The sequence below is a fragment of the Ischnura elegans genome, chromosome 12, assembly GCF_921293095.1.
Source record: "Ischnura elegans chromosome 12, ioIscEleg1.1, whole genome shotgun sequence".
NCBI lineage: Eukaryota > Metazoa > Arthropoda > Insecta > Odonata > Coenagrionidae > Ischnura > Ischnura elegans.
In genome coordinates this window covers 37,961,923-37,989,105 of record NC_060257.1, presented here as the reverse complement: position 1 = coordinate 37,989,105, position 27,183 = coordinate 37,961,923, and the positions used below count along the sequence as shown (strand labels likewise).

The 27,183-nt window shown below is 35.3% G+C and overlaps 2 protein-coding genes across 4 annotated transcripts in view; one reads left to right on the top strand and one right to left on the bottom strand.

Moving 5' to 3' along the window:
- The window catches only part of LOC124168809 (TOM1-like protein 2), a 29,183-nt gene extending 23,925 nt beyond the window's left edge, over positions 1-5,258 (bottom strand). For both annotated transcript variants that reach the window (XM_046547126.1, XM_046547127.1), the window contains exons 1-4: positions 5,154-5,258; positions 1,761-1,930; positions 1,576-1,666; positions 547-737 (exon numbers count right to left, since the gene is read on the bottom strand). In XM_046547126.1, coding sequence (XP_046403082.1) covers positions 547-737; positions 1,576-1,666; positions 1,761-1,930; positions 5,154-5,217 — 516 coding nt within the window. In that variant the 5' untranslated portion in view covers positions 5,218-5,258. The remainder of the gene's footprint in view (positions 1-546; positions 738-1,575; positions 1,667-1,760; positions 1,931-5,153) is intronic.
- Positions 5,259-5,288: 30 nt separating this feature from the next.
- Positions 5,289-21,484, top strand: LOC124168808 (dynein regulatory complex subunit 3-like). Of its 2 annotated transcripts, XM_046547124.1 has the most exons (11): positions 5,289-5,537; positions 7,456-7,739; positions 9,441-9,721; positions 10,870-11,079; positions 11,986-12,126; positions 14,014-14,308; positions 14,983-15,048; positions 15,741-15,959; positions 16,531-16,593; positions 19,083-19,159; positions 20,824-21,484. In XM_046547124.1, exons 1-11 carry the CDS (start codon positions 5,363-5,365, stop codon positions 20,960-20,962), a joined length of 1,950 nt encoding a protein of 649 aa, XP_046403080.1. In that variant the 5' UTR covers positions 5,289-5,362; the 3' UTR covers positions 20,963-21,484. The 2 variants fall into 2 exon arrangements, with proteins under 2 accessions (XP_046403080.1, XP_046403081.1); XM_046547125.1 differs by lacking the exon at positions 7,456-7,739 and having other exon boundaries at positions 5,452-5,537.
- The last annotated feature ends 5,699 nt before the right edge of the window (positions 21,485-27,183 follow it).

Here is a 27,183-nt window from a genome sequence, read left to right as displayed (position 1 = left end):
TTCAATAACGCTATATTTCAAGCATTTCATTTAGATGTGATCTGTACTACAAAAGATATTAGACGATCTTCAAATCATTTCCAGTACCTATTGCCAGGAAAATCTAATGCTGCGCAGTCCTACAAATTCTAGAACTGGTGGCACTGCTACTGGCCTCAACAATGAACTGGCTTCATCAAAGGAATATGCAAGTCATAAGGGAATTCTTCAATACTATAGGTACCTTTGAAAATTCGATGCTCATCTTTTTAACTCAACAATGACCACTTGATATCTCCTGCTTAGATAAATTATAGTCAGAGATTGTTGTCCTTGATTATCAATTTAACATGATTATCGGTCCAAAAAAGGCTATTCGGGCTTCCTATGATTATCGGTGCTTTCAAAAACTTCTAAGTTGATGTTAGTCATAAAAAAATAACAAAATTATTGATAGCAGCTACCTTATCCCAATTGATTCAATAATCCAATGAATTCAAAGAAAAGCCTTCTAATAATTTAGCTACAATACGTCAACAACATGCAAGTGAGCATACAAATTCCTACCCTTTGTGGAGTGTGAATAGGTGCCATGGAGTCTAGATCTGTCATTGGAAACTCAATTCCTTTCTGTCTCAAGTCATGGTAAACTTGTGTTACACCAGCAAGATCTGGTAAATGACTGAAAGCATCAGACCAACTCTGAATTAGGCTCAATACTTTGTCTTGCACTGCTCTTGGAGGGTCATATTTTGGACCTATGCAAAAATAAAAACATCATTTAGATCATGCAATACAGATGTTCAAAAATAATTAACAAATAACAGGGAAATGAAATTTTAAAAATTATCTTAAATTTATGAAATATCGATCAACTACTACTAAATATATTTTCTGCACAATAGCCTAGAAATAACAAAGCATTTAAACCCTTTGACATCTGGATTTGTGACTGTGCTTCCCAAAGTTGAGAGTTTATTTCTGATAGCAAACTATATGCTCACTAGCACTTTCAAATTCATTCAATTTTAGGTATACAATACAATTGATGTCTCCATGTTTCTGGGTTCACCGCATGGATTTTCTTTGTGACGACAGTTTCTCCAGTATTCCAACCGGCGTCTTCAGGTTGATGATTCTCTCAACTTTCATCAACCTGAAAACACCGGTTGGAATACCGGAGAAACTGTCGTCACAAAGAAAATCCACGCGGTGAAACCCAGAAACATGGAGACATCATCTAGACAACGCTGCGGAAAACTACGCATCAATACAATACAGTTACATATAATATAAGTTGACCAAAAATGATTAATTATTTTGTAACTACAGCTTACTTGTGATGTTTACATAAAAAACAGGATAAAAATAGATAAGGACTCACAAATTTAGAAAAATGAGAATTTTCTGTCAGTGATAGGGTTAAAAAGTCAGTGATAAACGATTACATAAAATAAGAAATATGCATCTAGATGAGATTAATATCTAAGCTTCCATTTATGTGTACAAGCTGTGCTGTGCATTTTCCTTTAGATTAGAATAAGTGCACAAGAAATAAATAACAAAGCTAGAACTCAAAAAAAAAACTATCCTTACCTATTAGTCTTGTGAGCTCCAAAATAAACTCCTTGTTGCAAGCAAGGACGCGAAATCTCATTCCACAGTTTTTAACACATGTTTCCAAGACCTAGTGTGTATGATAGAAAGAACCATTGATCATATTTTTTAAAACTGAAATCAAAGATATTTTGATGCTCATGTGAAATAACTGATTATCTTACTGTTAAGGTGTACATGAAAACAGTGTAATTCTTTCCAGCATTTTGCTGCAGTCTTTTCCTGATGGCCTTAATGGCATCCTTTGGTCCATCTTCGGTATCATTAACAATGTCACACACCTCCATATTGAGGGCCCAGTTCTCTGATGCGAGGGATGCATCTGTGGCTTGTTCTGAAAATAAAAGTAATCAAGTAATTAGGGGCACCAAAAATAATTAAAACATCAATAAGCATGATACAGATGCAACTCCTTAACTGATGATAATGGTATAAATTATTGTCCTGTAGAACTGAGATGAAGACCCAAGGTCCAAAATGATGATCTCCGTCTTTCACTCGAAAATGCTGTTCCCTGTTGCTTCACTAAATAACCTAAGTACTAAAAATATATATGCATATGAATTATGTTCTCCCTGCTACTATCATCTAAGTCTATTACTCTTCCTGAGCTAATCCATCTAGGAGCTATAGAATAGTAATTTTAGTGCACTTTTCTAATTTCATGCGCATAATTTAAGACAAGGTATCACCAGACTCTATAAAGAGTTTTAGGACTACCTTGAAGGTTATAATACCATTATAGCACAAAACCTGTTTTTTTTTACATAATAAGAGAGGTGCTATCTCACACTGGTCAATCCACAACCCCAATCTGATAAACAAATTTTGGAACCAAGGTAGAAATAATAAATTATAAGAAATGAATTATCAACATGACATCAGAAAAATGAACTAAAATTACTATTCCACAGCTCTTCGAGGGATTAACTCAGGAAGAGTTAGCTGATAGGAGCAGAGAGAGCATAATACATATACATATATAACTTTAGTACTTCCTTAGGCTATTTTCCCCAGCAACAGGGAACAGCATTTTCCAGTGAAAGATTATCAATTTGGAACCACACACAATTACCAAGTCCAACAAGAATTTTAAAATAAGTTATAATTGAAGTCATTGTGTTTCTAATTGAGCTGCAATTATAACTCTCCTCCTTTAAAATTCAATATTTTCACTTCTCTTTTTATCATTAAGAACTGGTATCTTGTACCATCTGTATGTTTAGGGGTTAGCTGGAAGAGGGGACTTCTTAGTCTCAACCTTGCCCAAATAAAGGCATTTTATTATTATTATTATGAAAAAATACATTTCACTTCACGATAGACAAAATAAGCTGTCCATATTAAAATGTTACTGATATTAATACGACAACAGAGCCAATTGAGTTAACTAAAAAAAAAAACAGATTAACTTGCTGGTGAAAAATACTATCTTTTCTGGAACCATATAAGTTCTTATGCCAATACCATAGCACAAAATGGTTATGTTATAGCAAATGTGATGAGAAATCATGCCAAACCACAGAAACTTTTTTCATGAAGCTCATTTGTATTTAAATTTATTCCACTCTTTTCCTAGAAAATATTTATACAGAATTCAAATGAACAACTTTATAAAAGAGAAATTTCAAGGGTTCGCGAAACAATAGAATTTTTTCCAAAACTTATGAACATCCAAAATTGCTTAGAAGTCATTATTGAAAAATAAAAACAAGTTCTGAGCTATTACAATCCTGCATCCATTTCAGACAAATTATGTAACTCCCTAAGTTTTCAACCACTTAAGAGTTACAGACACATTTCCTTTATGTCTAATATTTTAATATGGCTTTAATTACGATTTTTTTAGAAATTCATTATTTTTCGTGTCTTTTTTAAATCAGAGACAGGCAAAGTCCAAGGCTTTCAATTGAGGAATGTGAAGTAATGCATTAATAATCGGCAATACAAACCTATACATCACAGATAGGTTATAATTCAGCCATACTTTACTGCCTTCTCTTTCAGATCAGTATGTGCTGGGACAAAATAATGCAGGAGGAGTGATAAACATAGGTATCTAAATGTTAATAGGTATATCACACCACTCTAATATCAAATCATATCAGTAACCTGAGGTATTCATAATTTTTAAGTCACATGTACTACAAAGAATCGCTATGAAATAATTTATTATTTTTACAATGGGTATGAGCGCAATTCAGCTGCTCCGAAAATCAAAAAAGCATCCTTCGCAAAATTAGGAGCTACCCATGAATTATTCAAGGAAAAAAATTTATGTAATGGGTTATGTAACCATCCGTCACATGATCAAAAGCCTATGCATTTTCCAATCATAACTGTTAACACATTAAATTATACGAAATTATAATTTTAAGACATCGCAGCTCTGAAATGTTGATTACCGACGAAAAGCTCCCACGCACTTGCGAGTATATACCGAACATCAAATTCCTAATATGGCAATTAAGTCAACCGTGAGCGTTGCGACTGATGAGTGCATATGACATTCATTATGATTAATTTATTAATTATTTCATAACGTCTGTAAAGCAGTCACAATGAAGGGAAACTTCACTCGCCCTTCTCGCAGGTCGATACCGTCAACTGGGACTAAAACTAGGACATCTACTAATCCTTATAATGCATCAGTATACTGTCTGAGTCAACGGAAGATGTAAAAATGCATATTATTCTCTTAATCAAGCTCAAAATTGTGCCACTTGAGAGAATTAGGTAAAAGACAATGAAACGTCTTCATACATTTCAATCGGCGTCAACCCTTTCCCACCGAGCGTGATTATCGAGAAAATGCGCGTCTCATTCTCAGAATAGTGAAACCAATGAAACTGCGCATATTAGCAATGTACTATCCGCAAGGATGGCAGAACGTTAAATTACGAAAACAAGGGATGTGACGAAACACCGCTAGTGATTGTCAAAAGAAATAGCGATAACCGGCAAAGGTCCGGTATTACCAAGGCAAAACTGAAGTAAACTTTCTACCAGAAAAACAAGAATCCAGACTTTCTAGAGAGACTAAGTCGCTATTTGTGTGACAAGATGAAGCAAAAACAAAATAATTTGCTTAGAAAAATACAAAATATTTACAACCGTAAGTTCTTCCCGTACCAAAAATTCACTCGACATCATTTTAACACAATTAAAACATAACAAGGAAGTTAAATGTACCTGTTAAGGGTATGTGGACAGAAACGCAATTTACATAACAAGATAACAGTTAGCGGAGGTGTCATTCGCAAAAATTGGTGAGCAATACAACACAAATTAAACATGAAAGCACAACTATTACTTAATTAATCATCACACTACGCATTCTTATTGCAAAGGAATAGTTAATACCATTCCATTTCTTGCTATATATGATCATTCTGACTCAAAATTAATGTCGCAGACTGTCACTTGTTAGCGAGAACAGTGACGGCCACATACAAAACATTGAGAGGAAAATGATTTACCAACAATAGTATCAAGTGATTATGGCACAAAGTTATAGACACATATTTTAAGTACAACATGAATTAAATAGTAAGTACCTATTCTTTGTCCTACTGGTGTAGCAAAAGGATTTCCACCGAAGAACGACATGTTGACAGTCATGTGATACAACACGCCCTCCCACTACTAATGAAATTAAAAATTGACAATCGTAAATTGTTTCCATGGCAACGCGTCTCCTCCCTGGGGATTTCAAAATAATTACGTTAAATTATATTCGATCACAGGGTTTTCAAAGTGGTTTGTAATGGAACGTTTCAATCCAGATGCTTCTTTTAATGCATTGGAGCCACGTATTATCGACGAAGACTTAATTCGGAAAGCTCTAGATGATGAAGGGCCTAAAGGTGAAGCTGGTCGTTTGATGTTGCAGGATGGCATAATTTTGGCTGAAGTTACATGTATTAGATTAGAATTTTTCAGTAAGTTGCTTCTTTCAATATTCACTCTTCCTCCTTAAAAATTAATTTATTTCATAAGCACCTGCTCATCAGTCACCGACATGCGAAAAACTGTTAATGCATGTCGTCAGCATGTCATCGAAAATCCTATGTATGATGACCTGTCAGCAGTGGTGGATCTATGGGCTATAGCCCCCCCTTGGATATCCAATTTACACTAGATAGAATGGTATTTTGTTCGGACCCCCACTGCTGCTGGGAGGTTGCCCCTGACTTAACCCCACCCCTTTGGCCCGATCCTGGACCCGCCACTGCCTGTCAGCAGATATGTTAAGAAACTGCATGAAATTAAGTAGGTGAAATAATTGCTACTGTATCTCTGCGTGCATACTACTACATTCTAGAGCTATATTTATGAAATAGTGTCGGGTTAAGAATGGGTTGCAGATTGAAATATGGATTGAAGCTTTCGCAAAGCAAAATCGAGAGTTATTGAACATATAGAGAAACAGTGACACTGGATCAAGAAGAAAGGTAAATGGGCATTTTGTGAATGATAACCCAAAAATCAATTTATACCCGCCACGAAAGAAAGATATACCTGCAGTAGTTTCGCATTTTTCTGCAGAAGTGGCAATTAGGAATCGCCAAAAACTGTACCAATTCCTTACTCATATTTATAAAATTAAAAAAAGCATTAAGTTCATGATGGAGACTGAAATCAAAGGAAACCTCCAATACGCAGATTTAGGGGGGGGGGTCCGCTTCCATAATAACATAATAGTAGTTTTATTATTGTTAATTTTTATCGCATATCTTACACAATCCTTTTCGCATTCATGTATCTTCTCCAAATCCTTCTCTGTCTCAGCCATAACTCCTATGTCATCTGCAATCTCAGCAAACTGACCAGAATTTTTGCGGTGTGAAAATCAATTTTTCATCAGGAATAATCTGCTGCTTCTTAGATTTTATTGATGGCTTTCTCAACGCAAACATTGAAAATTATGAGGAAAAGTGAAGAACCTTTCTAAATGCTTCTTTACAACTAGATCCACTTGGGTACTTCTGAGCTGAATACCTATGGTTCGTTGGCTTTAATGTAGCCACCTACAATTCAGAATCTGAACTAAGTTTTATGAAATTTGTGTTGAACTTCATTGCATGTTGGTTCGAAGATTTTTGCGGCGTTGATCTCTCTGATGATCTCTCCATTATATTCAGGTTTTCACAGCGTCCGTTGTGTTTTAGTGACAACAGTTTCACTGACATTGCAGTCAGCATCTTCAGGTCGAAGGTGAGGAAACTCGGAAAATTTTTCCGCCTTTTATAGGCATAAAATTTTCCACCTTATATAGGCGGCGGCGGCTCCTGATCTGCTGCTGCTATCTCTATAGGAGCCGCCGCTCAGTGGCGCCGACTCCGCGAGAATGGAGAGATCTTCATTGCATGTTGGTTACAGGGGTGGATTGAGGCCATCGTTTTAGGGGGTGGTTGGGTTCAAAACTTTCTGTGACATCATGGTGGTATGCAATATCGTAATGCATTTATACTACATCTGAGGTTTGATATGCATAAGCATATTTATATATACTCGTCAATAATTTTTAAACTTGAATTGTTTTGCTGATGAAATAAAGACTTCATTGAGGTACCACCTTAAAGATAACAGCATTTTCAAAATTTTCAGAGGTTAAGGAGGCTCAGCCTCCCCATTAATCTGCCACTGATTGGTAATTGTGAAATTCAGTTGAATTTTAGTTCTCCGTATTTCTGTTGCACAGATCATCCACATGCACAAGATTGTCCTCTTGTTTTCTTAGAAATCTTAGATGCAGCCTTATGAATATCTCAATTGACCATTGTGTTTTGTATCGTGTGATAAGATGATATTCTGTGTGATGATTCTAAAATGCATTGTTTACATTTAATCCGGCAGAAATATTAGCTATTGATCACCTGTGGATGATGACTTCATTGGTCAAGTTAAATCTCAGTAATAACATTATAGAAAAAATAGAAAACCTTGAAGCATTGGTGAATCTCAAGGAACTCAGCCTCTCATTTAACTACATTAAAAAAATAGAGAATTTAGACAAATTGACCAAACTTGAAATCTTGACCCTTTTTGAAAATCTAATATCAAGGATCGAAAATTTAGAAACTTTAACTGATTTGAAAATATTAAGCATTGGAAACAACATAATCAGTAATTGGGATGATGTAAGTAGCTGATGGTGTAAACAATAGATGATAGTTTTAACGTGCATATACTGTTACCTTCAATTGTAACAGGTTCAAATTTATGGAGGTAAATTTTGCAGTTGAACAGTAACTTTGTTCCAATACGTCAAGTAAGATAAGTCAAAACGCATATGTAGTACAAAAGATAGAAGTCCATGCAAGGGACTTCTTTCTTTGCATGTCATGTATCAATGTAGAAAAAAATTCACTTGCAGAAGCTTTACTACTATGCATTGAAATACATTGTAATTATTGAAAAGAGAGTATAAAAGAAAGTAAAATTTAGAAAAAAAATCAATAACTATGTAGCCATCATTAAATATTCCTCAGTCAAAAGTGTATGATGAAGTTGATAATCGTGTATTCCCCTTTTTTCTAATTCTCTCTCTCTGGATTACTAATCATTATTCTTGCCAATATTGTGAAATTGTCATTGCATTTTGGTGGTTTTCATGGACTTCTTGAGCCCCTGTATTCTTTTATCATGTATGATTATTTGGCTCACTCAGTGTGAACCACGTCAGTTAATGTGACAAGTTTGGGGTTAGTTGATTCGGTTTATCTCAGAAACTGCCTTTTATGGGATCTCGCAATGGCTGTGAACTTCAGTCGGCTCCCTTCTTCCACAGTTTGAGGTCAGTTTTTAGCTAATCCAAATGCTGAGGGTATCAACCAATTCGGGCAAAAAGTTGACACAATTGCAGTGATGGTTTAAGAGGATTCTTCCACTTCCCAAGCAGAAACCAATGTCCCAACAATATCGAGACAACATTGTCAACTTTAATCTATGACATCCGTGCAATATCCATGTTAATCCGAATTATTTTACATGGATATCTGTCAAATATCCAAAGGAACTGCCAAACAATGTTGCAGGGATGTTCAGCAGTGGACATGGAGGTCCATGTTACATCTTTTAAGATATCTTCACAGCATCTAATGAGTGCGCTTATTATGGTTTTTGTTAATTCCCAGGCACCCAGAAAAAACATTTGTGTTCTTCAATTCTACACGGAACATATCCCTATGGGTATTGGTTAGAACAACAATTTTTTTATATCATGAATGTTATAAGTTGGATATCTAAGTAGCATTATCTTTACAACTTGTCAAGGATGATATGTCTGTAATTTTGTCAAAATATCCATCGAGTAATAAGAACCTGTAATGGATATATCTACCTTATTTAGATATCTGCTGAATATCGTCTGCTGCTTAGGTTAGTAGGTACATATGCAAAATATCGATGGAGCCCTCTTGCATAAGGCAAGTCCAGTGTGATCAAAAAAGTTAAAAACATATATGCCTTAAATATTACCGAGCACACAAGTTTTAATAATTATAGAACTCAAATTTCTCTGCTACTTTTGGCCAAAAAGTTATCTCGTTATTTTTCAGTTTTAGGCAGTTCCCAAGAATTTTTCTTTCAAACATATTCCGTAGTTTCATTTAATTAAACAATATTTTTTCTAATTGCAGCCATTAACTTGAGAAATCAAATGTTCTTGAAATAAAAAAAAAAACAATGAGAATTAAAACACTGGACCTAAAACTGAAAGATTTTCATTATTTGATTTTTTTTCTTTGTAAATACTGTGTGCTTTGTTTGATTAGTTATTGTTGCAAGCACTATATATGAAGTGCTGAAAGAAAAATAAAGATCAAATTGTTTTTCAATAGGTGGTGTACCTAAGGAAGTTCAAAGGCCTATATTCTCTGAACATGGCAGGTAATCCATGCTGCTCAGAAAATCATGTGGGAGATGGAAAAAGATCGAAGCCAAAAGATGGTGAATCTATAGTGGAGATTGATGTTAAATTTGGAGATGGTGAGCTAATAGAGCCAAAGCAGAGGAAAAGAGAATTTGAGATATATATTGCTGCTATGCTTCCTCAATTACGTTATTATGAGTACAGACTTGTAAATGAAGAGGATCGGGCTGAGGGACATCAAAAATACAGGTGATAATCAGGGCTGGATTTTCTGATAGGCTGAGTAAGCTTCAGCCTGGGGCCTCAAGATCAACAGGGGCCTACATTCAAATTGTTTGCAAAATTATTTTATTAGCAGATTTGAAAAATTATAAGCAGATGCTATTATTAAATTTCAACACTTAACAATATTTTTAAACATTTCTTTTATTTCTCTGAGGCTTTGGGGGGGATCTATCCCCTCACCCCCCCTGTAGTTATGCCACTGGTGCTGAGAATTAATATCCAAATAGGTATTCTCAACCTTTTTTAAAAAATTATTACCTGTTGCTCATATTTACAAAAGTTAGTACCCATCACAACATGTTTCATTTAGAAATCCCAGTCTAGACAAATGTTAATGGTCAATTTTAACCTCATTTGATGAAGGCCAGATTGGTGGCCATGCGTTGCCACTCCATATGACTTCACGGGCCTAGATGCAATACGAGTAGTCAGGAGTTTTAAATGTCTGAAATTAACAATGCATGCATGAGGCACAGAGCTCAGGGAAACATCTCTTAATAATCACCTATTGAAATTGCCGAAGGTCAGAAAGTTTCCTTCATTTGATAGGGTATTAATAATCCTTATTTAAGCCAAGCGCTATCTGTTAGCAGGGTACTCTGCTATCGCTAGCAGTCTGAACCATAGCAGTGCTCATAGCCTCATACCAAGGTGACCTCACACGGTGGCAGCCATAACCAGAATGACGTCACACGAGCTTTTCCCAGCATTCATAATTAGCTGTCGCATTTTCGCATGCTTGAAAATTTTCACTTTTCATTTAATCGCGAAAAACTAATATTGTCATTTAAAAATCTAAAAACGTGAAATATGTACTCCAGGAGTAATAATCTTTCAATTTAGGCAATAAGAAAAATAAAACCACCCTATTGAGGTAAAGAGGAGGAATTATGAGGATTCAATTCTTTACTTTTTAACCCAATTTACACTCTGTAAAATGGTAATTTTTTCAGACCCCCACTACTGCTGGGAGGTTACCCCCTGGCCCTCACTCCTAGTCCCCTCTCTTGTCCCTATCCTGGATCCTCTACTGCATGGTATGACCAGCTTTTTTCACTCACCGATTGTGTTATGGGGTAATGTCTAATCCTGAAATTAATCACAAATGGTAGGCATAAATTACTGAGTCTAAGTAATGAAGAGGAAAAGGAAGAAATAGCTCTTCAAAAAGCTAAGGAAGAAGAGGAGCTAATTCACAAAGAGAAAGCTGCATGGGTTGAAAATCTTCGGGGAAGTGAACTATTCCAAGTAATGTTTTCAAGTGACCCTTATGGAGATGCTCTCGTCAAACTTGATGAGACTATGCAGGAAATATATGAAGAGTAAGTGTAATGAAGTTAATATTCCAAATTTTTGTACTATTAACTCAAGATATTTTTCTGAACTACACCTGTTCATTGTAGTGTATGAGTTTTATTGTAGTGTATGAGTATTGCTCTTAAAGCAATGATTCCTGCAAAGCTATTGGCTTCAGATTGTTCAGACTTAACTTCCGGAGACAATCTATCTCTGGCTATGCAAACATTCCTTCAAATTTTGGTCCATTTCCGCTATTGCTTTGAATTATTATTCTGTCAATTTGTTAAGGATTGGTTCTAAGTGAAATGAAGACCCTTTTCTTCAAGGAATTCGCTTATACATATGTCACTCCATGTGCTGGCTGAGACATGCCGAAAGCAAAGTGAATGAAATATGGCCTTATAAATTTTACTTCAGGGTCACGTTCAGAATGTTCCCCTAAGATAGAAAGTACCCTAGTAGCCACCAATATAGGGCCAATTTCCAAATGATGAAATTTTGCATTGTGTGGCTAATATTTGCGGCCAAGTTTTACCCATTGTACCAGTTTCACCTGATATTGGCCTGATTTCTTCAGCCGTTGATGGACCAATGTTGGCAGTCAATTTAGGGCTAGTTTTTAGCTAGATAAATTTTTCCTACATCTAGATAATTTATGTAGTGGTTATTAATGAAGATAAAAAATTTTTCCTTACTAGCTAACTCTGCACTAAGAGGCGATGCAAGCTAGCTGCTTCAATCACAGGCAAAGTAAAAGACTTCATGAAGTATTTTCCTTTGCGTGTGACTTCTGATAAAAATCGATGGGTTGCTGTTATTTTAATGTAATTTTGTCTTCTCTTTTACTCTTGTCATGATACAAATATGTACCATTATTATCTTTATCTCTAATGATGAAATACATAACATATTTTTGTTTGATTGGATAGATTCAAAACGGAGTTCACCAAAACTACTCGTGATTTGTATGAAATAGGACTCGCTAAGAAGCTAGAGAGAGATGAAGAGGAAAATCAGTTTCTTTCATGCTTGAAGGCAGCTAAAGAGGAGACTCGTAAAGAAGGGGAAGGGTGAGTGTTTATAACAAAGAGTTGCACAATAGAGCATGTCCCCTTTGAAAAAGAGCTTTTAGGTTAGATTACTTTTTTCATCACTCATTGTGGAGGCCCATATTACAGGAAAAATAGACTTTGTACTTTTCTACAGACAATAAAGTACATAGTGTCAAAATCGGTTGTGAAATTAATTTTTTTTAAAAAAGGACAAAGTCTATTTTTTCAGGAGAGCTTTTTTAGAGCTCGAATCCGGAATCAAAATTTTAATATTTAAAAAAAATTAATTCTCCTTTATCTATTTGCTTTGATAATTTCTAATCTCCTTCTTTTGTGTTTATTTCTTCCAAATATTCAAAAATTATAAAGTCGGAGGTGTCAAATCACACAACTTGTAAGGTTTCAAATGGGTAATGTAATGTTGCAAATGGGTATTGATGCTGTAATTTTTCTTTTAATTATAAATTTAAAATTTTCACTGTAAATGATACATAAGGTGTAGTTTTCATTTTTATCTTCAAACCTGTAGGGTTCAAATTTTAACTATGCTGCAGCTTTTTTTTTGTAGCTATTTCATCGCCATCATATCATGAAATTTGTAATTGTTTGCTATTCATAACGTGCACATCTTTCCGCTACCCCTTTGCATGATTTCCATTTTTTCATGAACCCTTTACTTTCATTTGCTATGCTGTTTTGGTTGTCCCCATGCCTTATAAAAGCATGGTCCAAGAGTTTTGAGTCGGCATGTGTAGAGCAACTTTGTTGAATGCTGAGAGTTGTGCTGTGCTGCTCCACGTTTGTGTATTAAGTCGAAGCAATGCTATTAGAGCAGGGGCAAATTTGACCCTTTGAGCATATAAGGGTGTGCATAATCCCTGTCCATGAGTCAAATTACATGGCTTATCTAGGAAAGTTATCTACTGATTTCTGTGAGAGGATTCAAGTCTCCTTTAATCCTTAGACTTCGGGAACGTTTTTAAACGTTTTTGTATGTCGACTGCAGACAAATGTTTTTAAACGTTTGGCTCTTGCTTGACTACCTACTTCAGTTTCCCGAAATGTTTATTGCTACCCAGGTATGGCCCAAGTGCACTTTCCCTCACTGTAGGGATTTCTAATGTGGCCAAACTCTCCCCGGCCATCCCAGAAAAACAAAAAGTTTGAAAACATTCCTAAAGTAAGGGTTAATGTTAGTAAATGTTACCATGTGACTAAATCTCTGGGAATAAATCATTGACGAAACATCATTCAAGTACCTACTTGATTCACGGTTGCCTGACCTCGTAAATTGAAAATACATTGTAAACAAGCTGCCATGTTGTTTATTTAAATGAATTAAAATTAACAATAGTAGTGAGGAAGCAATAATGGTAGTGAGGGACGCGAAAAGAAAAATGGGTGTCGTGTATGGAGAGAAGGAAGAGATAGACGTGTTATAAAAGGTTGGGAGATAAATTAAAGTAGTGGTGTATTGAGAGACCGGAGGAAGAAATACTGCAGAACTCAAGGTCGGCAGAAAGAAGAAGAGTACGCAGAGAAAAAGCAGGCGCCTACGAGAGAGAAAGAGACCGGAGGAAAAGGGATACGGCAGAACTCGAGATCCCCACTGGTGCAGTTCATGGCAGTGGTTCAGTGAGTGGTAGTACGGGTAGTACAAATGGGATTGTAATAGTCATGGCGGCTTGTTGATGTTGTTTATGCTCACGAGTTTTAAATTGTAAAATTTCTTTATAAAGTGTTATAAAAATCATTTGTTAAGTAAGAGAAGTGGAAATTAAAGAAAACGTTACAACATATATCCATCCTCGCTTACGTTAATCCCTTCATTCCAAGTTACTTGATGTATTTTCATTTCAAATTAATAATTTTCAATCATATGGTATGGTTTTTCCCACACTTCAGCATTATGACAGAACTCTTCAAAGAAAAGGATCACACCTTTTCTGAAATCTGTCGTCTTGCCCAACGACTGGAAGACGAAGGAGGGGTGATCCAGTCAGCATCCAAAAATACGGAAGATGTTAATGGGGATGCAGGAGATGCTCTTGTAGAAGTGAGCACATTGGGTGAAGAAGATTTTACAGAACAGGAACTTGTCGTAAGGATGCATTCCCTTGGGGAGGAATTCAAAAATCGTTGCAATAAAGTTTGGTCTCAGCTTATGGCTTTGGAAACTCATCTTTATGAGCAAATAGAGGTATGTAATATGTGCAGAGAAAATTTAAGTGGATCTAGTGAAGCTTGGAGGAATCACTTCATGATTGCTAGTAAATTTCCCACACAAACTGTTCTTTTCTATGATTTTGGCCTCAGACTCTTGCAATGTAATTAATACTAAAGGTTTTAAAATCACATTTTACACCAAGGTGCTTGAGTGCTGTAGAGCTGCAGCACATTAAATATTTGAAAAGTAAGCGTATATGATCATTTCTTAATACAACCATAGCGATTTTTCTGTACTGATCCATTGTTCATGTATGAAGTCTTCATCGGACGAGGTACAGTTTGACATCCAGCCCTTGGAATTAGAGTAATACAAAATGATTTTTTTCGTCATTATTCTATTCACTTGCTTTTTTCTGGCAACCAGAATCATTGTTACAAATTACTGATGGAGAGAAAATTGGAGCTCAGGCTGGTGGTAATCAAAAAGGCCATAATAATTGTTGAACTTAAAGTCACGCACTCAAAAACTTACTTGCAATTGGAGAAAAAAAATCCACAACTTGAGGGACATCCAAACAAAAACAAGGATATAGCAAAGACACTTGCCATCCCCCATTCAAAATCAACCCTAAAATATCTATTGACATTTGATTTTATTAGTAGAAAAGACAATTAATGACTATAATTCTGTTCTGTTTGTTGCAGGACACAATTTCTACTTTTGAACGGAATTTATCCGAACTTGTGTCATCCTTAATAGAAGCAGTTCAGGTACTCCATTGTCCTTAACTTCTTGATTATATTTTTGTTTTATTAATTGTATCGAATATATATTTTATTATTTTTAACTTCAAAAATTGATGCATGCATGAATCTTGTGAGAAAGAATTGTGAAGTGCTGGACCAAAAGAGATATAACTTGAGACAGGCCACTTGAAAAGTGGAACATTCGAATTATTGCATATTTGTAATTGCATATTTATAATAGTGGAAATTGAGCTTTTGCCTCAAATACTCTATACAGGAGGTCTTCAGTCTTTTCACATAGGCTGCATGCTCACACAAATTGACATTAAATAAATTGAATATGTATTATTATTGATAACTATTTATTGTGTCAGTTGTATAAATGTCTTCCGTGGTCACATTTGAAATTAAAATTTTCTAAGTATCCTGATTAAAAATTTCAAATATTTTCATTTCATATCATTTACTTTTGGATTGTATCAGTAGCATGCTCATAACTGTGAGTATTATAAAAAGTCTCATGTCTCGTGTGGGGTGGAGACTGTTAGAGCTTTATTGCTTCCTACTTGTCTCTTAAGGTCAACTGCCTTATCCCAAAATAATAATAAGCCTGGGTGATTTGGCTACGTCTATACGTATACGATAAGTCAGTGGGATTACCCCCATTACAGATATTTGGTTCATTTACATGCATTTGAAATTTATTTCATTATCAGGTTCATTTTGTCAGCTGTCGAGAATTTGCCACCCAATTTCATGAGAAAATTACTACTTACGCCCCACGCTACTTTGCTGCCACTAAAGCTCGAATTGCAGCATGCCAGGAAAATTTGTACATGACTGATGAGGATGATGAAAGTGATCAGAATTCAACAAGCATTCAAGGTCAAGAAACCAAGGATGATTGTCCCTCTGTACCAAAAATCTTAGAGCAGGTGAAGAAAACTGTTTTGTGCTTACTCTTAGCACATACTAGTAAATACTAGAAAGTAATGACGTAAATTACATCATACAAAAGTATACCTCACTAGAACTTGCATCAATTTTGTGCATTTTCTATTGTAATATGTGCTGCCATAATAATAATAATATCTTTATTTGTCCAACGATCTAGTACATTAGTAATAGACAAGATATGAGGCACGTCAATAATACATCTAAATACAGATATAATTAATCAGGAATAATTACCTGTTAACATATTTACATAAAGAGTGAAAATGCATCGTCAAAGTATTCATCAACTGAATAATACATTTTAGACAGAAGTAGTTTTTTCAACTTGGCTTTAAACAAATTAGAATTATTCACATTTTTAATATCTGTCGGTAATTTGTTAAAAAGTTTGATGCCCATTTCTTTGGGCCCCATTTTAGCAACTCTGGAGCATACAAAATTGTGATGAATATCACTTTGTGACCTAGAGTAATGACTATGTACAATGTTATTCAAAGTGAAATTTTTACATGCCAATGACTATTACGTACTGTCTTCTCTTGTTCCTAGTGCCTGGATGATAAAGAAGCTTTACAAAACATGCTCATTTCCTCTCATGACTCGCATATTCAGGTGAGCTCTTAATTATTATAATTGGCCTTTTCTTCTTCTGGTGTTGTAATTTGACACATAAAAATGCAGGATAAAGCATTGGCACTGTGAGTGGTAATTCTGGTGATATTAATGACAACCCCTCATATCGTTACTGGGTTTCAAATCTCATTCTGCAACTTGCATGTTATTCAAGATTGGCCCCCAGTTTTTTGTGACTCATAGACATTTATTTTTTTAAATGCTTGATCCAGTGGTGTCATGGAAAAATTAGCAGTGTCAAAACACAATTTCCTAAACTTTTTAAAAAGTGAAGTACATATTAATGTGTTTTTTATTACAATCTGCATATTTTAAAATGTATATGCCTTTGTTTAATCAATATTTAAATTGTAGATTTAATATTTTTCTCATAATTATTTTCACTACTTGACTATTATGTCTTTTCTCACCCAGTGCTGGAATGGCGTTCCGGCACCATGACAGCATGGATGAGCCAGAACTCTGCTAATATGAGTTGCATTCTCTAACCAATGTAAAAGTTCACAATCCAGGGTTGCTCCTATCAGCTGTTTTTATTGAGGGAACCTTGTTTCAGGCATAATCTCATGGAATTTGTACATATTAACACGTTGCCTACCGGGGTATTTAATTTCCTAGGAATGCCGATTTGGAAATATGTGCCTACTAGGGCGTAATGCCTTTGGTTTAAACATGGTTAAAAAGCTAATGTTTAGAATATAACTTTACCCAATCAAACGTTATGATGCATCAATTCATTATGAATAACGAACAACAACTGAAAACGTACTAACGAATACGTATTGCTATGAAATTAACTGTAAATGAAAGGAAATGTACTTCTCCATTTCCTCAATACCATGAGAAACTCATTCTTACATCAACAATGTTTAAATCCAGCTCTTTATAAAAAAAAGGTACGCTTGCTGATGCTCAGAAAACAGTAGCTCCACTTCGATTGCTATTTTTTCAACAACTTTTCCATACATTGACATGGCAGTGGACACCAGTAGCACAGCAAGGGGGAGGTTTTGGGGGATTAAATTCTGAGCTCTGATATCATTTCTGAGCTCTGGGGGCCTCCCCAGAGCTCAGAAATTTTCTTTAAGTTTAATCCATTTTACCAAATTGGATTAATAATTCTTATAGAATAGTATAAGAATTAATAAAATATTCATCAGAAAGCCGTAAAATTCACCTTTTTGAACCATTTACCTTAACAATTTTCTGGAGGAGGGTCCCAGCACTTACCCCCCAGATCTCCCTGTATTAGTTTCGCCTAAAACCCCCATAGCCTTAATTCCTAGCTCTGCCCGTGGTGGTCACTATCAAGAAGCAGACTCTTCTAAATAGACTTATTTGTATGTATGCCTGGATAGAACTTTGTTTTTTTCTTGAAAAAAGAAGAAAAGCTCTCTCATTAATGAGAGAACGTATCTCAAAATTAAGTATTTCCGCTAGCTCTGGCTAAGCTTTTATGCTTGTGGAAGTGTGCATTTTAAAGCAATGGACCCATCTGCTGGTGCTAGCACCTGTGTCTAACTTGTTGAGTTCATTGCTAGGCTGCACTTTTTGGTGTAGGTGATGGAGCCATGTTGGTCTTCATTTGAAAGCTTCCATTATTATCACATCACATCCTGTACCAAAATTCATACCACAGACAAGGAAATAATTATAGTAATAATTTTAATGATTCAGTAGGCAAGTACTGCTGTGGATCTCATCAAGATAACTAAGTGACAAAATGGAAAAATAATAGTAATGTATAAGGTATATAAATGAGTAGCGGAAGATATTGATCATATTTACATCAATGATCTTAAGACTGAATAACTCATAAAGCGAATGAAAATTGTTTCTGAGAAACCAAGAGTATATCTTAGATTTAAACATACATAATTAGGTATCCTTGATTTGAGATTCTAATGAGGTATGGTGTTTGGAATAATTTACTTCCTTTGGTATTAATATGTGTTCTCCAAGACAGTGGCGGATACAGATGGGGGGCGCGAGCCCCTCCCTTGCGGGTCCGGCCGTATTGGCAAACATTGCAGAACCATGATTGTGACTTTTTTATATCATAAGATGGCATTGTCTTATATATGTGTATGATTACTTTAATTAAAATTTTATTTTACTCTGCCTGTGACTTGATTATTTTTTATCGCGATAAAAGTAAAGGCAACTCAATATATCTTTTGCGCCCCCCCTCGAGTGTTTTCTGTATCTGCCACTGCTCCAAGACAATGTTTCATCTAACTGGAAGCCTAACATTTTTAAAGAGCTACTTCTTGGTAGGCATCCTTCAAGGTAAATATTAACTCTTCAGTCTCATCAGCATTGAATAAGAGCCTTAGGCTGCAAATCATATTGCAGTTGTGTCTAGCGACTGACTAACCTCTATTGAATAACTAATTATCTGCTATTTTACCTCTTCTAATATGCAATTCTGTGAACACCCATGATCACAAAAACAAACCACTAAAAAGGTGATTGATACTAAGGAAGATGCTATAATGAGTTACTCAAAGGAATGGCTCAGGAAGAAAATAGATAAGTACACAAGGTAAGAGAATTTAGAATAAGAAACCAACCAGGGTGGTAAATTATTGTCCATCTACATTTCAATATTTTCATTAAAAGAAATACAATGGAATCATAGCATCTGACATCACCTTGGTTTCAATATTCTTATAGGAAGGGCTTCAAATTATTGAATTTTTGGCAATAATCAATTTGTGTCTGCATCATCCTATGCATCATGATATTTATGTTAAGTGCTAGTATGAAGACAATAAGGATTAATTTGTGGTAATAAATAAATATTTTTTTAAATGTGATGGAAAATAAAATGATGAAATATGTTGACTATGTGACAATGTATTTTCATCATAAAAAATCTAAACTAATCATCAACTACATAAACTGGTGATTGCCTTAGCATAAACAGTAAACTATTTATAATGACATTAGCTTAAAGTGAGTGAAGAAAGTTTTCACACACAAAATTTGTGAATAAATAATGACAAATGAACATTTTAACGATTATAGCAAAGGATTTATTTTGTGAATAATCTTAAAAAGAAATATCAAACTACATTAACAATAGTGACGGTCTTCATGGGGTCATTAAGCCGAAACTTCAGCATTTTTATTAATCTTTTATTCAAAATTTGCCATGAATCATGTGGAAAACAAAAATTGATTGCAGAAATAAGAATTGTGTATTTATTTTTCTTTCCAATGGTATATTTTCCAACTATTGGTGACCATTATCGCTAATTTAAATATGCAAAAGAAAAAAACTTCTGCTGGCATTACTAACAAACTTTACATGTATTTGTTATGGAAATGATTCAGGACCTCGTGGGCCATACATAACAGTAGTATTACCTTTTAAACTTTCCCTGGACTTCCATGAATATTTTAAAACTAAAATTAGCCAAATCAGTCCGATTGTTCATAAGTTTTAAAGAGACTAATGAACAGAAATTGATTTTTATATATGTATTTCATGCAATACTTCCTGATAGGCTGCTAAGATTTGTATGGAAAATGAAACAGTTATAGCAATATGCGATATTACAACTATACCAATTTTCCATATTACTCTTGTGTAAAATATTTCAACATCCATACTATTTATTATCTGTGGCTGACCCTGATTTTGTATAGAAATATGTAATGTCATTTTTTCAATGCTTGGATGGTAGTTATGACTCGGTTTGGTTTTCTGTGGCAACAATAATTTCAATGTGACGTAAGTACACTGTAACTTTATTCCCATTGCTAGCTTGACGGATGGTAATATGGAGGAGCACATTCAATCAATTTTCTGGCCTATAGTGCTTCATTCATTTGATTGTAAGTTAATTGGGTATATATTCAATTTTTTTGTTACATTACTGCATATCTTGGTTATCAATTATTTATTTTTTGTGATTTATATTGTTCATTGTTAATGAAATTATATATTATAATATTATATCCCCTTTCCAGTAGTCCTATGCGTATGTACCGCTGATTATCAGCTTCAGGCTTAGGAGTCACCTATGTATAATTTTGGATCCGACTAGCTGTATGGTAAATTAGTTGAATTTCTGAAATCAAGACATAATTAATGGAATATTCCATTTTCAATCGAAATATTGACTAACAATCATAATGCTCTATTTGTTTGTGCTAGTAGTTTCATAATTTAAAAACTACTTTCATGTATAATTTCCTCAGGGAAGAAATTGAAGGAAATCGCAAAAGGCTTCACGAAATCATCACTGTGACAAACCTCTTAAAGGAAGAATTGGAAGAGCTCCAACAGGCATGCATAACACTTCCAATGCTAGCAGAAATGGAATTAATGGATGGATGAAAAGCCTCCTCCTCCATGGAGCTGAGACTTTCTGTTAAAGAATTAATCCAATCTAAAGAGTGGCTTGACTCTCAATGGTCAAAAAGTCTCCAGGATGTGACGCATTGGATATCAACAAGAACTCACTAGGTTACAGTACTATCAATCATAATACAAAGCTCTGTTTCAGATAGCTTCATTTTATGGTAGTTTAATTGAGATCATATCAATTCCCTTATGATAACATTATTCATCTAACTCATTGATTTAATCATCTTAGCTTTACCTACAGAAATATGATCTATATCATTTTGATATTATTTATCTATTATGATAATGGTGATGATTTATATCATTTTGACATTACATATTTATTTATTATAAATATCGGCGCATGTCAAATAATTCATGTGTATTAAGTAATGCAATGATTGTCATCCCCAACAATGAAAATTTTCATTACAAACTGAGTTAGACTTCAAAAAATTTCCATATTATCTGTATGCAACTGTAATCTTGTGTGCTACAATTTTATGAATGGATGAATTTTAACAAAAACCACAATTTTCACAATATATTTTTCCTTTCACCAAAAGTCACTGGGAATTGTTACAGCAATACGTAACTAATAATAAATACTGATAAACTTCAACTCTATGACTGTGAAAACTCACAGTAAATGGTTACATTGGATTAAGAAAAAAGTAAAGTTTTACACCGTTAATTTGCAACTCATATCTTCCTTTTGGATTATTAGGTTTAAAATGGTTTAGAAGCAACACCCTTCATCTATTTTCATCAATGAAACAAGAGGAAAACTGGAAAAGGGTGGCGATATTGAAATCAAATATAATTTTCCATTGAAACATTTAAATGACAAACTTTTGAAAGTGTTAGGCATATTGCTTGTAAACTAGTGTATAGAGATTAAAGGATCTAGAGTGTAAATACATGGGATGTGAGTGGTCCTTACTTCCAAATAGTCTGAAAACATCGGAGCCACTCTCGGTTCTTATACATAATTTTTAATAGTATCATTTTTCTCTATAATTTTTTCCTGGTTCAAGATGAAGTGTGATGCAAATTTGTCCACCCTTGGAAAGATTCTTCATTCAAGTATATCCCTTTTGGTCCAGCTAGACATTTTGCTTTCAAGTCTTCAATAAGAACCCCCTTTCACTCCAAATTAACTCCTTCCTTCAAAGCATTTTTCTATTTCCATGATGGGAAGTAAATATATTCACACTTAAGTCACTTATGAAATTGGTAAAATGTAAGATTAGATTCAAAATTCTAAAAAAGCAGGTGGTTGTGATGAAAAATCCAATGAATGGTTGGTGATTATTGGTAGGTTTATCAGATCCCTGGTAATTTCATTTTCAGTTATAATCCAGTTTATTCCTACATAACTATTGGTGTTAGACTTTTATAACGTCAACTATAAGAGCATCAGAGGGCCGACATTGTTCCAATGAGAAATATCAGCTATCATTCCCATGGTTTTGAAGTTATGATTAGGACTAACAAATATAATTTGAATTGAAAATTGTAAGAACACAGATAACAACCACTACGTATTCAAGTACAGGCGGTCCCCGACTTTCGTACACAATGCGTTCCCGAAAACTTGTACGAAAGTCGAATGTACGAAAGTCGAACCATTGACTTCCATACTAATTAGGGGTTACGTTCCAAAAGAGCGGAATATATGTACTAAAACTTTTTTTTTCACGGAATTCATTTCAATTGACTTAATTTTAATAATATGTTAATAAAACTCCTCAAATCATCTAATTTCTTTCGAAAATAGGCAGAAAGTGCAAATAAAAGTTTAAAAAACAAGAACTCCGTTGGCTATCGAGTGAAACTTCCTCTTGGCGTCTAAGTTGACATTCCACTTATTACGTCCACTATAAATAAAAGGACATATCAAGAAGCATAACAAAATGTATTTGTTGAACCCGCACTCTGGATACCTTTTAATTTTTACACCAAAATTCGATATTTGGCAGGTGACTTTCGTGATCGCGTATATTCCGCATGTTATTCAAAAAAGACAAAAGACAAACGGAATTCGGGTGATATTTCGTGCAATATCGTTGCTGAAGGTTTACATGAATTAAACAGCACTCAAACGAAAAAACACAATTAGAAAGGTCTTACTAGTTTTATTGAAAGCTATTCGATGATGTCTAGTCAACTTCTTTTGAAAAATATCTTCAATGAAGGCTTTCTTCTTCTCTTGATAAAGGAGCCTATAGCAGGCAGTCTCTCTCCCAAATAAATCACCTAGATTAGAGTCAATTACCAACAATTCCCTTCATTATATACGTTCGTATTGTTCGTATATACTGCCGATACTGACATTTGAAACAATTGAATGTTGGGATGCGCAATAAACATCGCGGGAATTTTAAAAAAATTACAGACCAACGTCCGAAAGTCCGAATTTAGCGTACGAAAGTCGAGTAAAAGGTGTCAATTTTGAATGTACGAAAGTGCGAATTGTACGAAAGTCGAGGACCGCCTGTATTCCAAGAAGCCTCAGAATTCTTCAAAAATTCTAACATCCATCTAACACAGTGGACCAGGCAGAACACGAAACTTCAGCGAAAATTAATCTAGGGCTGATGAAACCCCAGAAGAGATCATGGCAATTAGGTTATTTTAGCAAATACGCCGTAACTAAAGCGGTCAGTTATTTGACTGCAACCCGCGATACATTTATGTATCCGCGGGCTGCGTATGCGTAAGGATACACTACAATAGAATAATAGTATGGATGAAGTGCATATTCGTATGTATGAGTAACGTTAAAGATGTGAAAAGCATGATATGGTATCCACCCCAGCCCATCAACCTGATTGAGAATTACCCCAAAATTTAAAATTACTACACACCCTCATCTGCATACACCTACTTAATCAGGAAAGGTTGGTTTGGATAGGCAAGGGTCGAGCTCACCCCTTTTTTAGGTGTTGAGGGCTTCACCAGGGATTGGAACCGAGGATCCCTCGATCAGCAGCCAAGCACAATTAGGCTACCCATTTGATAGTTGTCCCCCTCAACACCTGATTTCCTTTACAGCATAATATTTTACATACATTTTTATTTAAGACTTCTGATAGGTATATCAATAACTGCTAAAGGGTCGAAATGCTAAGATATCAATGTACTACGAGGGTTGCCCAGGAAGTAATGCACCAAAATTATTTTCTCAGCCGACAAAAATTGTTCATATTTGAAACTTCTTGTATGCATTACCTAAAGTTTCATGAGGATGTACGCAAAATTTCTGACTTTTTCGATAGATAGCTTAGCTGCGGGACCGTTTCAAAATGGTGTCTGTAAGTGATGTACATTACAAGCAGCGTGCCATCATTGAATTTCTCACTGCGGAGAAAAAAACTGTGGAGAATACTCACAAACGTTTGTGCAAAGCCCATGGAGCATCCACTGTCAACAGTAGTACTGATAGTTGCTGGTCTCAGCAAACGAGGGCATTAGAAGGTGGTTCGGCAGTGCTGCAAGATTTTCAGCGGTCGGGGAGACCACCACAGCTGTCTCACCTGACATGCTGTAGTGAGCTAATGTTGCCATCATCATGCCATTTATGCCAAAAGGTGGAGCCATTAATTCAGAAGCGTATGTCAGCACATTAACAAACCTCATAATCAAACAAAGACACGCTCCCAGCGACTTCGGTGCCATACCAACCAAAAAACCCTCGGCCCCTCATAAGTTTGAGGATTGCAGAAAAAATGGCAAAATAGGGTTGGACAGAACTACCCCATCCATCCTACAGCCCTGATCTGTCTCCCTCGGACTTCCACTTGTTTGGATAATTACAGATGCCAGTGAGAAGAGACGAGTGTTACTTTCGTTATTTTTACAGGATTCTGGCAATCAAGACAAATTTTACGAATATTCTGGGAGATTATATCCTGCAAAAAAAAGTCCAATGGGTTTTGAAATATAAAAAATATGAGATAATAAGCGACGTGTCAAAGAACTCAATGCCGCTTTGGAGGTGGAGCTAGAAGAGCGGGTATTTTTTTCCTACCACGGAGCCCCATCCCCTCATTGAGGACGTTTCCTTAGAGATGGACGGGTGAATGTGATGCGTGGGAGTGCACCAGTTGAAGTTTTACTCTTGGATTGGAGGGGAATTCAAAAAAATAACTTCTTAGAAGTATGGGTTATAGGTGGTAGGGAAGAAGGAACGTGAGGGACTGATGGAAGAATGTTCTGGGGTGACAAAAATACCCTCACGCTGGGAGGACTTCCCTCACATTTACTTACAGTAGCGTTTCACTGACCCAAACATTGAGACTATCCATACCATCCTTCTAAGCTTCCTTATTTGTCATTCACCACCTTCTTCCCCCTCCCACAAGACGTGATTGAACTTCTCTCCACCCTAATGACCCACACAAGCTGGGCCTTCTTGGAATGAATGGAGGGCCACCGCGGGGCGTTTTGATGAGGCTTGTGTTCCCTGTCCCTCAAGCAGCGATGGAAGGTTAAAGAAAGAGCAGGCTTTTAATAAATAAAAGCGAATAAACTATGTATAAATCCACCAATTTATTTATGTGGTACTACTAGTTTCGACGCAGAAGCGTCATCATCAGGTACAAAGTTCTGTAGCCTTTGTACCTGATGATGACGCCGCTGCGTCGAAACTAGTAGTACCACATAAATAAATTGGTGGATTTATACATAGTTTATTCGCTTTTATTTATTAGAATGTACCTCCACAAAGTTGAGCCTGTTACGATAGAGATTAGCAGGCTTTTGTGTCTAATTGCCTCCATGCACTCCCAACCTTTTTCATCATAAGGGTTTTCTACACTTACCTGGCCTAACGATCTGGGTATTCCCTGATCCTTGGCTGTCGACACACTACCATGTATTATCTCCACCCCTTCACCTCAAAACAACCTACCTGGCATTCCTTCACCTTCCTCCTCCTCACTCACCCCTTCACGTTAGTAAAAACCCCGATGAATAAAATCTCTGTGCATTTGAGTACAAAAAGAAACTAGATATATATGTATTTACAAATTTTCACTTCACGGTAAATTGTCTATTCTCCTATTCATTATGAAACAATTTTTACCATGTAAATACTGAACTTATTGTCAGGAAAAAGAAATTATTTTCTATCACTCAATTAGTTAGGTAGTAATCTTGATTTCACCCCAATGGTAAACTGTAACGTCATCGGTAATAATATGAATGCCAGTAATTTTGTGTAGACTATTGCAGCCACTAGGGAATATTTCGAATGAGAGGTACAAGAAATATAACAGTAGCCATGCGATATGTTCTTCACGGTGGTTGGTGAAACCTCTGAATCTCCTGGTGAGTTACAGTTACTCATTCAACGAGAAATATTCACACAACGGTGAGAAGCATTATTCTAAGTATTCGGATAACAAATTGTGTTAAAATTTTCTTATAATTGCTGCTTGATGTAATTCTAAACACAATAACCCTGGGATTTGCCCAAAGAAGACTATCACCATGGCAGGTACGCGGAGCGGAGAAGGTGCCCAAGCAAAAGTCGGAATCCATGGAAAAAAAACCTTGGTTAGCCATGAGTTTTTATAAATAATTATTGCAAAAAGATAAAGTTTTGTCAATGAACATTATAACGAGGCAAACATAATGATCTTTAGCTAAAAGAGAAAGCAAAATTAGTATTGTAATATTTTCCTTTTGTTAAACAATTTCATTTGGTTTATAAGGTTTAAAAAATTAAATAATATGATTATAAATAGATTATAGCATTTCGTACGAAACATAATTGCTTTGACATTAGCAATGAGAGTTCAGTCCTCGAAGTAGCGACGAGGAAAATCTCGGCCTAAGTATAAGTAAGTCGGAGGCTATGGAAAAACAAATTTGGCTAGCAATGAGTTTCTATGAATAACTCTTGTAAAAAGATAGTTTTGTCAATGAACATTATAACAAGGCAAACATTATGATTCCTAGCTAAAGGGTAACGCAAAGTTGGTTTAGTATTATTTTCCTTTTGTCAATAAAGTTGACAAAATTAAATAATATGATTATAAATAGATTATAGAATTTCATACGAAGCATAATTGCTTTGACATTAAGATTGAGAGTGCAGTCCCTGACGTAGCGACGAGGAAACTCTCAGCACCGCAGCGGTGCCGAAATCCAGCGACGTAACTTTTTTCATTAGAGCCAAATCAAATGTAAACTATGAACTCTAT